General features: G+C 45.7%; 1 protein-coding gene across 3 annotated transcripts in view; it reads left to right on the forward strand.

The window, feature by feature from the left end:
* The first annotated feature begins 1,455 nt into the window (after positions 1 to 1,455).
* Positions 1,456 to 14,345, forward strand: part of MAPK15 (mitogen-activated protein kinase 15) — a 28,356-nt gene continuing 15,466 nt past the window's right edge. For 2 of the 3 annotated variants that reach the window (XM_072999576.2, XM_078392091.1), the window contains exons 1-8: positions 1,456 to 1,986; positions 2,078 to 2,176; positions 2,692 to 2,721; positions 7,614 to 7,704; positions 8,119 to 8,249; positions 8,951 to 9,114; positions 10,159 to 10,298; positions 12,271 to 12,328. In XM_072999576.2, the coding sequence (XP_072855677.2) occupies positions 1,855 to 1,986; positions 2,078 to 2,176; positions 2,692 to 2,721; positions 7,614 to 7,704; positions 8,119 to 8,249; positions 8,951 to 9,114; positions 10,159 to 10,298; positions 12,271 to 12,328 (845 nt within the window). In that variant the 5' untranslated portion in view covers positions 1,456 to 1,854. The remainder of the gene's footprint in view (positions 1,987 to 2,077; positions 2,177 to 2,691; positions 2,722 to 7,613; positions 7,705 to 8,118; positions 8,250 to 8,950; positions 9,115 to 10,158; positions 10,299 to 12,270; positions 12,329 to 14,345) is intronic. The other variant, XM_078392090.1, reaches the window with a different exon arrangement.

The raw sequence follows: 14,345 nt of genomic DNA on the forward strand, positions 1-14,345 counted from the left end.
GAGAATAGAGAACACAGAAGTGGTGGGAACTCCCTGCAGCATAAGAGGTTCTATTCCCCACAGGACTGGAGATCCAAGGGGAGTCCTTGGAGGGGGGCACTGACAGGGAAGAATGATGGAAACCAGCAGCCCCACCCTCCCTGTTGATGTTGTCACAGGCGTACACACCAAGTTTAAAGAAAGAAAAGCTAGACCCTTGGTATGGCAAGGGAGAAGAGCCACATGTACGGGACCATAGTTTATGGAACCCCTTCTTCACCCTATTGCTGAATGAAGGTGATGTTGAAGTTATGCCTGTTGGGCTTGAGTTAATAAATGTGGGCAATTTAAAGCACAAGAATGACTCTCCTTTTGTTCTGCCTCCAAGGGACACGGGGGGGGGGGGTAACCCAAGCATGACTGAACTGAAGAATACAATGTCTCTTTTTCAATTTCTTCACTGCCCATGTCAAAGTAATGTAGTTCTTCTGCAGTTATGATTTCTATCTTCATGCTCAGCTGCAAGTCCTGCTTTGGCCTTTTTTTTTTCTTTCACCAAAAGTCATTGATGCTTTCTGCCATTAAGATGATGTCCTCTGAAGATCTGAAATTACTGATGTTTCTTCTAAGAATTTTCCCTCTTCCTTTATCTGAATCCAGTCCAGCTTTTCATGTTTGGTCTGCATACAGACTGAACCTATAGAATAAAATGCACTCTTATCTAACACTCTTGCCTATAGGAAACCATTTTGTCTCTCCATATTCTGTCTTAATGATAGCTTCTTATCCACAAGGTAAGTTAAACATCACAGTAATCAATTCCTGAGGCACACACATGTATTTCAGAACCTATAGTTTCTCACAATTTACTCAAAAGGTTTTGCTGTAGTCTCTTTAGCAGACTGATCATCTGAAATTCTTTGGTGCCCCCTTAGCCACAGATATTTGCAAAATGGTCTCGGGTACCTTTTTTTTAGAATTCAGCTTGAACATCAGGCATTTATTGCTCCCCAAGGAAAAAGCCTTTGGTATAACACCTTGAGCATCGCTTTGCATGTATCGTAAATTAATAGTAATGATCTGATAGTTACTGCATTCTTTGGCATCTCCCAAGGGACCACATACTGCCTGCCTCTGCTTTAAATAATTACGTAAATCTGTCACACTGCAGCGTGAAAAGCTGCCTTCCAAAGGGGTGGGGGGCCGGTTGCATTCGTTGAGTCACAGCTATGATGCCTGCATAGACGGCCAGATCCCTCTTGCTCGCCACATGGGGCTCGCCGTCAAGCCTCTGCCCTGCCCTGCCCTGCCCTGGAGGACAGGCGCCCCGTCGCGGAGCTCAGGGCCCCGGGGTGCGCCTGTCCCGCCCCGCCGGCCCGGGCGGAGCCCCACCACGAGGCGCCCCCCCCTCGCCTTCGCCCGCCCGCCGGGCTCAGCCCGAGAGGGAAAGCAAGGGGCGCGGGAGCCGCCGCCGCCGCCGCCTCCGACCGGACCCTCCGGCGCCGCAGCGGGATCGACGGAGGCGACCGAAAGGGACGGGCTTCCCGCGGAGGGCGACGCACCGCTCGCGCCGGGGTCTCTTGGGAGGGTGGCCGAAAGATCCTCCGCCCCTCTGGCCCGGCCCGGCCTCCAACTGGGCCCGGCTCGGCCGCCGCCGACACCCGCTCAGCCCCGGACGCGACGGCCTCCGCGAACGCTCCGAAGTCCAAGGCGCCCTCCCGGCCCCGCCTTCCTCGCGGGGATTGGCGCTCCGGGAAGGTCAGGGGTCGTGGGGGCGGGCCTTCCGGCGGTCCTGCCCTCCAGGCGCCGCTCAATGGCAGCGAAGGCCTCCCCGCGAGCGCCGCCGCCCCCGCCCCTTCCGCTCCCCGCGTTGTCATGGCAGCGGCGGCAAGCGAGCCGGAGGCGGCCGCCATGAGCGGGGCGGCCGGGCCTCGTGCGGCTCCTCCGGCAGAGGTGGAAGAGCAGGTGGCCCGGCGCTACGAGATCAAGCGGCGCCTCGGCAAAGGGGTCCGTGTGCGGGGGGGGGGGCGGGGGGGGACCTCCCTCCCTCCACGGCAACCCCCGCTGACCTCCCGCCCCACCCCCACCCCCTTTCCAGGCATACGGGATCGTGTGGAAGGCGATTGACCGCAAGACCGGGGCCATCGTGGCCGTCAAGAAGATCTTCGACGCCTTCCGGAACCGGACCGACGCGCAGGTCGCGGACCCTCGCCGGGCGGGAGCCGGGGCCGGAGCGGGAGCGGGGAGGACTGAGCCGAGCCCAGCCGGCGGCGGCGGCGGCGGCCCCCTCGGAAAGTGTCTGGGGAGGCGCGCGACGCCCTTGGGCCGCTCCCCGCGCTGGGCCTCGGGGGGTGGGGGTTGGGGCGGGGGGGCGTGAGGCTCGGCGGCGGCGGCTCCTCTGCCCGCCCAGGGAACCGGGCAAGCGGGGGGGGGGGCGGCGGCCCGAGCAGGGCCGTCCTCCCGGTGCCCGTTGGCCCGCCCCCCTTGGGACGAAGGGGGCGGGCGCTCCTGCCAAAGCCTCGGAGGCTCCCTCGCGGGTGGCTTTCCTGCAACCCGGACCTCCCCCGCCCCCCTCCGGTTCCCATCCATGTAGGATCTGAGTGGGGGGCGTCCCTGGCCCCTCCCGTGGCGAGGCTTCCCTTGGGGACCCTGGGCTGTGCCTTGATCCTGCGAACACTGCCTTAACGGTCAGGCACTTGTGTTTGTTTTCAGAGGACCTTCCGGGAGATTATGTTCCTTCAGGTAAGGAATGCTCGTCCTCCTCCCTTGCCCCCCCCCCCCGTCCGTACCTGTGTCTGGTTTCATGTCTTGAGTCAGCTGTTCTCAATCTTTTCTTTGCCACGCGCCCCCTTTAAATATTTCTTCTTGCCTTGGACCACCAAGACTTAACTCAAGATTTAAAACACAAAAGTGCATTAGATAAAGTTTTTCGTGACGGGTCTTCAGATTTGGAGAGAAGGGAGAAAAAAGTTAATCTGTTAATGTAAATGCTCCTATTATAATATTTTATTGGAAGGATTCCATGCAATTTTAGTAGTAGTAATAATAATGTATTCGCGAAGGCTTTCACGGCCGGGATCTAATCACAACAACCAGTAATAATAATAGTAATAATAATAATGATGATAATAATAATAGTAATAGTGTATCAAAAACGTGGAAGCTGATGAACGTGCTACATCCAGAAAGCAATGTGGACAGATTATAGTTACCACAAAAAAATCAGAGGCTGTGGATGACTGCAAATGCAAGAGGTAGTAGAGGAAGAAAAAAAAAAAGCCTAAATGATTATATCAGTACAAGCAGAGAAAAATTTCTTAAGGTGGTGAAAATTGAGAATATTTTGAAAACAACAGAAACAAAGGCTCAATATAAGAAACAAAGATTTGAAAATAAATTAAACAGCTGGAAAAACAAACCACTACATGGACAACACCTGATAAATATTGATGGAAAGCATGATCATAATTCAACATGGGCATGGCTAAAGCTGGGGAACTTTAAGAAAGAAACCCAACACTTGTTTTTTCCTGCACAAGAACAAGGACTCCAAACCAACATGATGATAGCTTAAGATCCAAGGAGTAAGTTCTAACAGCAAATGTCAACTCTGCCAAGAAAAAGATTAAACCGTGTCATGTCTCATCTGCAAATGTCCAAAGATTGCATTGCACAAACAGGTTGCAAAATTAGACATGATAGAGTAGCGAAGTTAGTGCACTCGTCTTTATGCAAAAAAATATAACTTGCCAGCCTCCAAAAACCTGTGGGAACATCAGGTAGAGAAGGTGTCAGAAAATGAGGAAGTCAAGATCTTGTGGGATTTCCAGATCCACACTGATAGACACTGTGAGCGTAACACATCAGACATAGTAGTAATAGAATGAAGAAATGTCTGAATCATTGACACTGCAATTCCGGGGGATGGTAGAGTTGAAAATAAAGATATTGGAAAAACTAACAAAGTACAGGCACCTGGCAATTGAAACATTTCGCTTGTGGATGAAATACACTTCAGTGGTCCCCGTTGTCAATGGCGCTTTGGGAACAATATCAAGGAATTTCACACAGTACAGTAGTGCCTCGCAGAACGGGCGCCTCGTAGAGTGATGAATTCGCTCTACGAGGCCATTTTTGCGATCGCAAAACGGTGCCCGTATAGGCGGGAAATCGCAGAGCGAAGGTCGGTAAGCTGCTCACTTACCGACCTTCGCTTTGCGACCCGACAATCAGCTGTCCGGCGGGTCCAAAATGGCCGCCGGAACAGCCAAAAGGGGCCGGGGCGCAGCGTTTTCACGCCCTTGGTAAGCAAGGGGAGGGCGCGAAAACGCGCGCAGCCATTTCGGGGCTTCCAGCAGCGTTTTCACGCCCTCCCCTTGCTTACCAAGGGCGCAAAAACACTGCGCCCTGGCCCCTTTCGGCTGTTCCGGCGGCCATTTTGGACCCGCCGGACAGCTGATCGCAGCCATTTTCGCGCCCTCGTTCTGCGAGGGGAGGGCGCGAAAATGGCTGCCGGCATCGCTGTACGGTAAGTAAACGTGCCGATTGGAACACATTAAACGTAGTTTAATACTATTCAATGGCTTTTTTACTTCCGTACAGCGATGTTTCACACAGCGAGGGTTAATCCGGAACGGATTAACCTTGCTGTGCGAGATACCACTGTACTATAAGCAGTTGCAGATCTCAGAAATCACACCATCTGAGCTACGAAAATGACAATATTAGGAACAGCATATAATGATACTTAGGTTGTTGGTAAAAATTGTATATGTTATATAATACCAGTCAATGTTTTTATTATTTTGATCGACTATGCCAGGTGTTTTTGAATAATAGTAACAATAGCAATAATAATAATAGTCTGTTCCCCTGGCTTCTGGCTGTCTGCGCAGTAGGAAGAAGTGTCATATGCTTTCTTTTAGCCACTGAGCATCTTTCATTTGCCTGTTCTCACCATGTGCAGAAATATCAAGCAGTTATTTGCTATCAGTTATTTTTGTAACCCATTTTCACTTTTTTTGTTTTTAATGGAGGCAATAGGTTAGAAAAGACAAGTTTAACACAAACAAGCAAGGGAAATTAAGGTTTTGTTCTATCTTTCCTTTTCTTGCTTTGATTCATTCTTTCTATTTTAACTGCAAAGAAGATCATAACATTTCTTTCAGCCTTCACAGATCCTCTGTGAGGACATTGTGGCCCTCCAGGGCTCTGCGGACCACAGGTTAAGAACCTAGGTCTTAGATGGACAGGGCTTGCTAAACTCACAGAATGAGCAGGTCCTTCCCAGTATGCTTTTCTGAAGCCCTAGTAATGCTAGGAGTTCACTTCTGTGAGTGCAAAACAGATACAGTAGGCCTTCCTCCTTTAAAGAGAAAGATTAGGGTTAAGAGAAGGGAAAGTTATTTTTGCAGCTTTTCACCTCACTTGCTATCATGAGGCCACCTTATAATACTTTGTAGGACAAAATAATAGAGGCATGAAGTTGGAAGGGACCTATAAGGCTATCGAGTCCAACCCCTTGCTCTGTGCAGAAGACAAATCAAAGGCTATCTGCCAGATGGTTGTCTGAATTTTTCTTGAATGCCTCCTGTGTTGGAACAAAGTGATACTAGGCAGCATTTGGCCTTCTGTTTTTAATTCTGTGGCAACATGAACTGATTAGCTGTTGTGTGTGTGTGTTTAGTCGTTTAGTCGTGTCCGACTCTTCGTGACCCCATGGACCAGAGCACGCCAGGCCCTCCTGTCTTCTACTGCCTCCCAGAGTTGTGTCAGGTTCATGTTGGTTGCTTCGCAGACACTGTCCAGCCATCTCATCCTCGGTCGTCCCCTTCTCCTCTTGCCATCACACTTTCCCAACATCAGGGTCTTTTCCAGGGAGTCTTTTCTTCTCATTAGATGGCCAAAGTACTGGAGCCTCAGCTTCAGGATCTGTCCTTCCAGTGAGCACTCAGGGTTGATTTCCTTTAGAACTGATAGGTTTGTTCTCCTTGCAGTCCAGGGGATTCTCAAGAGCCTCCTCCAGCACCACAATTCAAAGGCATCAATTCTTCGGCGGTCTGCTTTCTTTATGGTCCAGCTCTCACTTCCATACATCACGACAGGAAAAACCATAGCTTTGACTATTCGGACTTTTGTTGGCAAGGTGATGTCTCTGCTTTTTAAGATGCTGTCCAGATTTGTCATCGCTTTCCTCCCAAGAAGCAGGCGTCTTTTAATTTCATGGCTGCTGTCTCCATCTGCAGTGATCATGGAGCCCAGGAAGATAAAATTTGACACTGCCTCCATATCTTCCCCTTCTATTTCCCAGGAGGTGATGGGACCAGTGGCCATGATCTTAGTTTTTTTGATGTTGAGTTTCAGACCGTTTTTTGCACTCTCCTCTTTCACTCTCATTACAAGGTTCTTTAATTCCTCCTCACTTTCTGCCATCAGAGTGGTATCATCTGCATATCGGAGGTTGTTGATATTTCTTCCGGCAATCTTAATTCCGGCTTGGGTTTCTTCCAGTCCAGCCTTCCGCATGATGTATTCTGCATATAAGTTAAATAAGCTGGGGGACAATATACAGCCTTGCCGTACTCCTTTCCCAATTTTGAACCACTCAGTTGTTCCATGACCAGTTCTAACTGTTGCTTCCTGTCCCACATATAGGTTTCTCAGGAGACAGATAAAGTGGTCAGGCACTCCCATTTCTTTAAGAACTTGCCATAGTTTGCTGTGGTCCACACAGTCAAAGGCTTTCGCATAGTCAATGAAGCAGAAGTAGATATTTTTCTGGAACTCTCTGGCTTTCTCCATAATCCAGCGCAAGTTAGCAATTTGGTCTCGAGTTCCTCTGCCTCTTCGGAATCCAGCTTGTATTTCTGGGAGTTCTCGGTCCACATACTGCTGAAGCCTACCTTGTAGGATTTTGAGCATAACCTGGCTAGCGTGCGAAATGAGTGCAATTGTACGGTAGTTGGAGCATTCTTTGGCACTGCCTTTCTTTGGGATTGGGATGTAGACTGATCTTTTCCAATCCTCTGGCCACTGTTGAGTTTTCCAAACTTGCTGGCATATTGAATGTAGCACCTTAACAGCATCATCTTTCAAGATTTTAAATAGTTCAACTGGAATGCCATCACCTCCACTGGCCTTGTTGTTAGCCAGGCTTTCTAAGGCCCACTTGACTTCGCTCTCCAGGATGTCTGGCTCAAGGTCAGCAACTACATTGTCTGGGTTGTCCGGGATATCCACATCTTTCTGATTAGCTGTTACCAGGATATATGTAAGCATATTGTTCTGCTTATTATTGTGTCATGTTGGCCTGGTCATCATAATAATGTTGTTTTCACATCGATTTTTTAATGGTTTTATTCTGTCCTTTGGTTTTGTCTAAAAATGAATGTTTTGGTGGAATTATTAATTCAAATGTTAGAAAAAAGTCTGCAGGTAAATATCAAAAAGGGGGAGCAGGAAGGAGATGAGACATGTGTATGAAAAGGTATCTAGTCACTGAATGCGGACATCCTTTCTGGCCACCAAATCCTGTGCAGGACCTCCACTCACACTCTGCTGGGTAGTTTGAGGCTCTTGAGTCTGATGCACAGGCCAGCCTTGATTGATGAGAGGCAGACCTTTTTTTCATGCAGGAATTTGGAGAGCATCCAAACATCATTAGGCTCCTGAATGTCATCCGGGCTCAGAATGACAAAGACATTTACCTGGTTTTCGAGTCCATGGGTAAGTCCTTCCTTTCTACAAATCATATTTTGTTCCATTTCAGAATGCTGCAAAAAGAGGTAGGCTATATTAAAGAAAAATCTGTGAAATAAAGATGTTGGGCTAGAAGGAGTAGGCAAGACAAATATAACTATAGAATGGGCAGACTCATTTTAATTAAAGACAGAGTAGTCTACAGTAGATTAATCAGTGAGAAAAGGGGTGGCTTCTTGGATGGATAGCCATCTAAAATGGTGGAACCCTATTCTTGGGACAGGGTCTCGACCGCAGCTTTGGCTTTCAAGTTGTCAGTGGGAGGCAGCTGGAATATTCGAAGTTGTTTGTTTGTTTCTAAAAAAGGACCCAAGGCCTTGGGCTTTGTTTTCAGGCTGCTGCATTATGCTCAGTATTTTGGGTCTATGTCTTCTGTTTCAGAGACTGACTTGCATGCTGTGATCAAGAAGGGGAATTTATTGAAAGACATTCACAAGTGTTATATCCTGTACCAGCTCCTGAAGGCCACCAAGTTCATCCACTCAGGAAATGTAATTCACAGGGACCAGAAGGTACTTTGTGGAAAAAGATTTCCCTCCAACAATCTGATGAGTGAATTTGAGGGTGTAGAAATAAAGTGTTGTGAGGGATTTGGTTTGATAGGAGCCTCATGGCACCATGGTTAAACTGCAGTACTGTGGTCAAGACTCTGCTCACAACCTAAGTTCAATCCTGATGGGCTCATGTAAGCTGACTGAAGCTTGACTCAGTCTTCGCTCCTTCCAAGATGAGTAAAAGAAGTCCTCAGCTTGCTGAGGAATGGGACAATGTGTAGCCTGCATAATTGGACTGTAAACTGCCCACAGAGTGCTTCAAGCACTATGGGTTGGTACATAAGCAGCACACTTTGCTTTGATAGCCAGGGTCTGACTGGTACTTCTGATGTTCAAAGCATTTCATTCAGTTCCAGGAGTTCAAGCTTGTGCACATTATCCTTACCTTTCTCCCAGATAGATTAGTTTGGAAGAGTGACTGTTGAAGGGCCACCCAGTGAGCATCATGGCTAAGCAGAGATTTGAATCCCTGTTTCCCGAGCAGGCTGCTGGGGTCCAAATGGTGGGCCTGGCTGTTGTGTCTGTCTTAAACTCTTTCTTGGATCCTTCAGGGATAGTTCAGAATTGTGATTCCTGTCACCCCAGCCACCAAGGCTGATGCCCTCTTGAGGTTCTGCACTCTGGCATTGCCTACCCTGGAGCTCTTTTCTCCCTTGCAGCCATCTAACATCCTTCTCGACTCGGATTGCTTTGTTAAATTGTGTGACTTTGGACTGGCACGCTCCCTCTGTCAAATCTCTACGGATGAAGGGAACCCCACACTTACTGAGTATGTTGCTACTCGCTGGTACCGAGCCCCTGAGATTCTTCTTGCCTCACACAGGTAAGAAAGTTGAGTGCATGCATCTCACAGTGCAGAAGCAAGGGAGCCTTGCTCTCCAGCCTTGCTTTGCCTTCTCTGACAGTACAGCACCTCATATCCCAACTCCACAGCATTTACGTTGCCTAAGAACAGACCTGGGCAAAGTGCGGCCCACGGGCCACCTATGGCCCGCGAGCCGCTCCTGTCCGTCCTGCAGGTCATCGCTCCCGTCCGGCCTGCCCGTCGCCGTTGAGTGAGCCGGAACTCCAGCTCTGGTCACCCAGCATGGCTGTAAGTAAAACTCGCGAGATCCAGTGCTGGAATCTTGCGAGTTTTGGCCGTTACTCTTGAGCCACAGGCTGCGGAGCCTGTGGCTCAAGAGGCTGGAAGCGATCCTTGCGCAGGTGACGTGATGAAGACAGTGGATAGAAGACAGTGGGAGAGGCACGCCACGGAGGAATGGAGGACAGGTGAGTTACCTCAGTGTCTGGGTTTTTTCTCCCTCCCCCCCACGGTGAACGAATTTCATTTTATTTTTAAGTAAAGTTGGTTCGACCCCCAGGCACAGTTCATATTTTTCATGTGGCCCCTTATAGAAATTAATTTCCCACCCCTGCCTAAGAAGAATCATAGTTAAGTGTCAGAGGGAGCTCTCTTTTAAATACTATACTCTTCCCAGGTGCCCTGTGTGCATTCAGTCCTTTTCCTGTGTCTCCTTTCCCTGTGATGCTGCAGCCTCTTCATCAGATGGAGGTGGCTTTCTTTGTTGGTTGCTCAGTAGCACATGGATGAGATCAAGGAGTGGGAATGGGCCAAACAGCAGAATGGTGGGATCTCATCTCCAAGTGGATTATCATCACAAAAATCTGAGAAATGGAAGAGGCCCATTCCAATGGGAAATAAGGGGGGAAAGCTTAGAGACTAGGATTACAGATGACCTCTGATAGTAGAACCCAGGAGGAGCCGAATGGGATACCATGTTCTAGCCATGAGGGCTGGCTTCGTGACCTGAGGAATGCAGCCCCACTGCAGGTCACTTACCCATTTTCTTTTCCTTCTCTGCAGCTACACCAAAGGGGTGGACATGTGGAGCATTGGCTGTATCTTGGGGGAGATGCTCCTGGGGAAGCCCCTTTTCCCTGGCACATCCACAGTCAACCAGATAGAGCAGATCCTGAGAGTTGTTCCTCCCTCCTCCCCAGAAGGTGAGTCGGTTTGTTATTCAGGTAAGGGGCAGATCCGTCAGGAAGTAGATAGGGACCTGGGGCATTGTGTGAGGTAGGATGACCATCAGTACCAAAAACCTTAACTAGCAGGATGTTGCTAATTAAGCTTCCTGGAAGATGAGTGAAAAATGTTAGGAAGTCTCAGTATCCATGCACAAATGCTGTGGATTGTAGACCAATGGATTGTAGACCATCTACGTTTTGGTAGATGTTCACTTTTGTTCTCAAGTCCACAGCCTACTGGCAAAGGTGACCAAAAATGGTGATGCAATGGTTTCTGTTTTCAGTTTGCTTACACTTATTTAGAAAAAGTGTTTAAAACCAACAGAACAATTAATTGACATTAATTGGCCTAAATCAGTGGTCCCCAACCTTTTCCAAACCGTGGACTGGTTGGGGGAGCTGGGCCCATGCACGGGAGGGGACACCCCTACACATGTGAGTGGGCGGGGGGATGCGCATGCATGCACGGGTGGGTGGGGTGCACACATGCATGGGTGCGCAGGGCGTGCTTGCATGTGGGCGGCACGTGCTCACATGGGCGGGGGCAGGGCATGCTTGCCCACATGCGCATCAGGCAGGGGCAGGGGATGGGCGGGCCACCTGTGCGTGCGGGTGGGCAGGCCGTGCGTGCAGGGCAGTGGGAGATCTGCCTCTGCGGCCCGGTCCTGCCAAGGTCACGGCCCTGTACCGGGCCTCAGACGGGGGTTAGGGACCCTTGGCCTAAATGACTTGGGACCCAAGCCCTTCCACCCAGTGCCAGTCTCCTGCCCCTTGAGATCATTGATTAGCATTTTTCTGCAGAAATATTTAGAAAGGAGAGAACTCGGTGTGAAGCATCAGCTTTACTCAAGTTGAGGCATTAGGAAAAATTATTCACTCAGGCACGTTAAAGTATTTTATATGTACCTATGATGCTAAAACTCTCCTTATTTTTCGTAGTGGTGGTTCTGAAGAAAGCCCTTGTTCTGTTTATTGTTTTATAAAATGTTAAGGTTTTGTAATTTGTTACATTCTTACCAAATTTCCAGACTTCCATTTTAACTACATTTCCTTGGCTGCTTGCTTTCTTGTTATCATGAACATGGTTTCTTTAATTTTCACTTCAGACTTTGTTCATTAACCTTAGCGATGAACCTCTGCAGACCATTTAAATCAGTGGTCCCCAACCTTTTTGACACCAGGGAATGGTTTAGTTCAGTGGTTCTTAACCTTGGGTTACTCAGGTGTTTTTGGACTGCAACTCCCAGAAGCCTTCACCACCAGCTGTGCTGGCTGGGGTTTCTGGGAGTTGCAGTTCAAAAACACCTGACTAACCGAAGGTTAAGAACCACTGGTTTAGTTGAAGACCATTCTCCCAAGGACTGGGGACAGGGGGGGTACTTGTTATGCAGTAGGTTGCTGGACGATAGCTTTGAATCGAGCTCATTACATGCATTGTGCCAGGACAGATGAAGTTCTGCCTCCTGTTAGATCAGCAGCCTCTTAGAACCTAATGGGAATGCCTGGTAAAGGATGCCATACATTACAACACTGTGCAGCTTGATGCTTCTGCAAAGAAGACCTGCTAAGCCTCCAGACTGATCTGTTCATGCCAGACCTTCTGGCCTCTTTCTAGGATTCTTCAGGGGAAAAGGCAGCAGATGTTTGTTTGTTTAAAATATTTTACTTCACCTTTCTCCTTAAAAAGGACCCAGAGTGGCTTACATCATTGAAAGACAATACTGTATTTAAAGTTGAAAACAATGAGTATACAACAGTGATTTACCTCATTGAAAGACAACCTTTAAAGCTAAGAATTTCTGCAACCTTTTGTTGTTGTTTTTGGAGTGGATCATACCATCTGTTTTGGTTGGCACCACAGCTTTTCCTCCCCTGCAGCTCAGCTGCTAATTAATTCTGGGGAATTTCCAATGACACAGTAGCTTGACCAGCTGGCTTTCCGTTGCAGATGTGGCCGCTTTCCATTCAGACTACAGAGCCTCCATTATCAACCGCATGAGTTGCCGGTGAGTTTTCTCTCATCGACTTTTTTTTTCCCTTTTCATTTTTTTAATGCAAAAAACCCCCACAAAAATACAAAAAAATACAAATAATAGTGCTTATTATAAACTAAATTCTAACGTGCACCCCATACCCACAGGACTCCATTTAACAATATTTCAATTACGGACTACCTTTCCAAAATTGTATAGAATTTTGTTTAGAGGCTTTCCCCCTTCCTTTCACTAACACAAATTCTACAGATTTTCCCCAAATATAAAAATTGTTAGAGATTATTTCCCCTCTTTTTATTTTAATTTTAAGTTGAATAAATTTATCGTTTAATGCAATGTCCCATACTCTACTATGTCAATCTTCTATTTTAATATCATTTTTGTCTTTCCAAAACCTATTAATATTCTAGCACTTGTCATAAAATTGGTGGCTAATTTTTTTGAATAATAATCCAAATCTGTGTTATCAAAAATTGACAATAAAGCAATTTTAGCATTAAAATCAATATCTTTACCAAATATATCACACATTTCCTTAAAAATCAATTCCCAAAATTTCTTAACCAGTTTGCATTCCCACCACATATGAAAATACGTGCCAATTTCCTTATCACATTTCCAACATGCTTTTGGGTATGCTGGATTTATTATATTTAGTTCTACAGGAGTCAAATACCATCTTAAACAGATTTTGAAAAAAAATTTCTTTATTCTTGTCAACATTAATCTTAAAACTCTCATCCTCCACATTTTTATCCAATCCTCTATTTTAATTTCTATTTTTAAATCATTTCCCAAATTAATTTGAAACCTTCTGTTCCCCATTCTTTTTCCTCTTGTTCCAAAATTATATTTTATATTTTATTTACTATTCCTTTCCAAATTGTATGTTACATATCTTCATGTGATTACAGAAATTGTTCGTATTTGGTAAGTTCTCTACATTTGCCATTAGTTCTTAACCAATCCTTTGTTGAGGTGTCTAACTGAATAAAATTATACCATGATAGTTTATTAGTTTGAAGTTTAGACATAAATCAACTCCTTCGATCTCATTTTGTTCATCCAGTCCTTCAGTCTTGCAACCCTTTTATTCTTAAACAGTTCTACTAAAACCTTTAAATTTGAAGGAAAACTTTCTATTTCAGTCACTAATTTTAATGGTGGAGGGCCAAAACTTTTCTTTATATTTATTTCATATATTTAACATATTTCTTAAAAGGGGGGGTTTCATCTGATTTATTAAACTTCTCTTTACAACATTAAACAAGTGTCCTTCATCATTCCCATTTATTTCTGAAGATTCCATCTCCCACCAAATTAGTTTTTCTTTTTATATATAATATTTCCAATAACCCTTAATTGATTTGCTATATAATAATTTTTAACATTAGGCATATCCAAACCTCCTTTTTGGGGGGCCTTATACCAATGTCTTTTATTTACTCTAGATTTTTTACCTTGATTACAAAATCCATTAATTAATCCCTGCCAATACTTAAAATCCTCTTCTTCTAGTTGTATTGGGAGCATCCTAAATAAGAAAATAATCTTTGGTAATATTTTCATTTTGATTATAACAATTCTCCCAAACCATGATAGTTTCAATTTAGAATACTCTTGCAATTTATCTTTAATTTCATTTTTTAATTTATTGAAATTTTTCTCCTTTAATTTTTGAATTGTTCTATGTTTATACCTAAATATTTGATATGATTACACATTTTAACACTATATTTATTCACAAACGTTTCTTGTTCCTGTGTATTATAATTAAACCTCATCATTTGTGATTTTTGCCAATTAATCATTAATCCTGTTATTTCTCCAAATTTTTCTAAATGGTTTTTGATGTTTTCCATACTCTAATGGGTTTTTAATAGCCAATAATGAATCATCAACAAACAAATTAATTTTAATTATATCATTTTTACCTATTCCTTTGATTGATTTATTGTTTCTTATTGCGTTAGCTAACAATTCTATAACCATACAAAACAATATTGATGAAAGTGGACAGCCTTGTCTT

Source organism: Pogona vitticeps, chromosome 4, assembly GCF_051106095.1.
Source record: "Pogona vitticeps strain Pit_001003342236 chromosome 4, PviZW2.1, whole genome shotgun sequence".
Classification (NCBI taxonomy): Eukaryota; Metazoa; Chordata; class Lepidosauria; order Squamata; family Agamidae; genus Pogona; species Pogona vitticeps.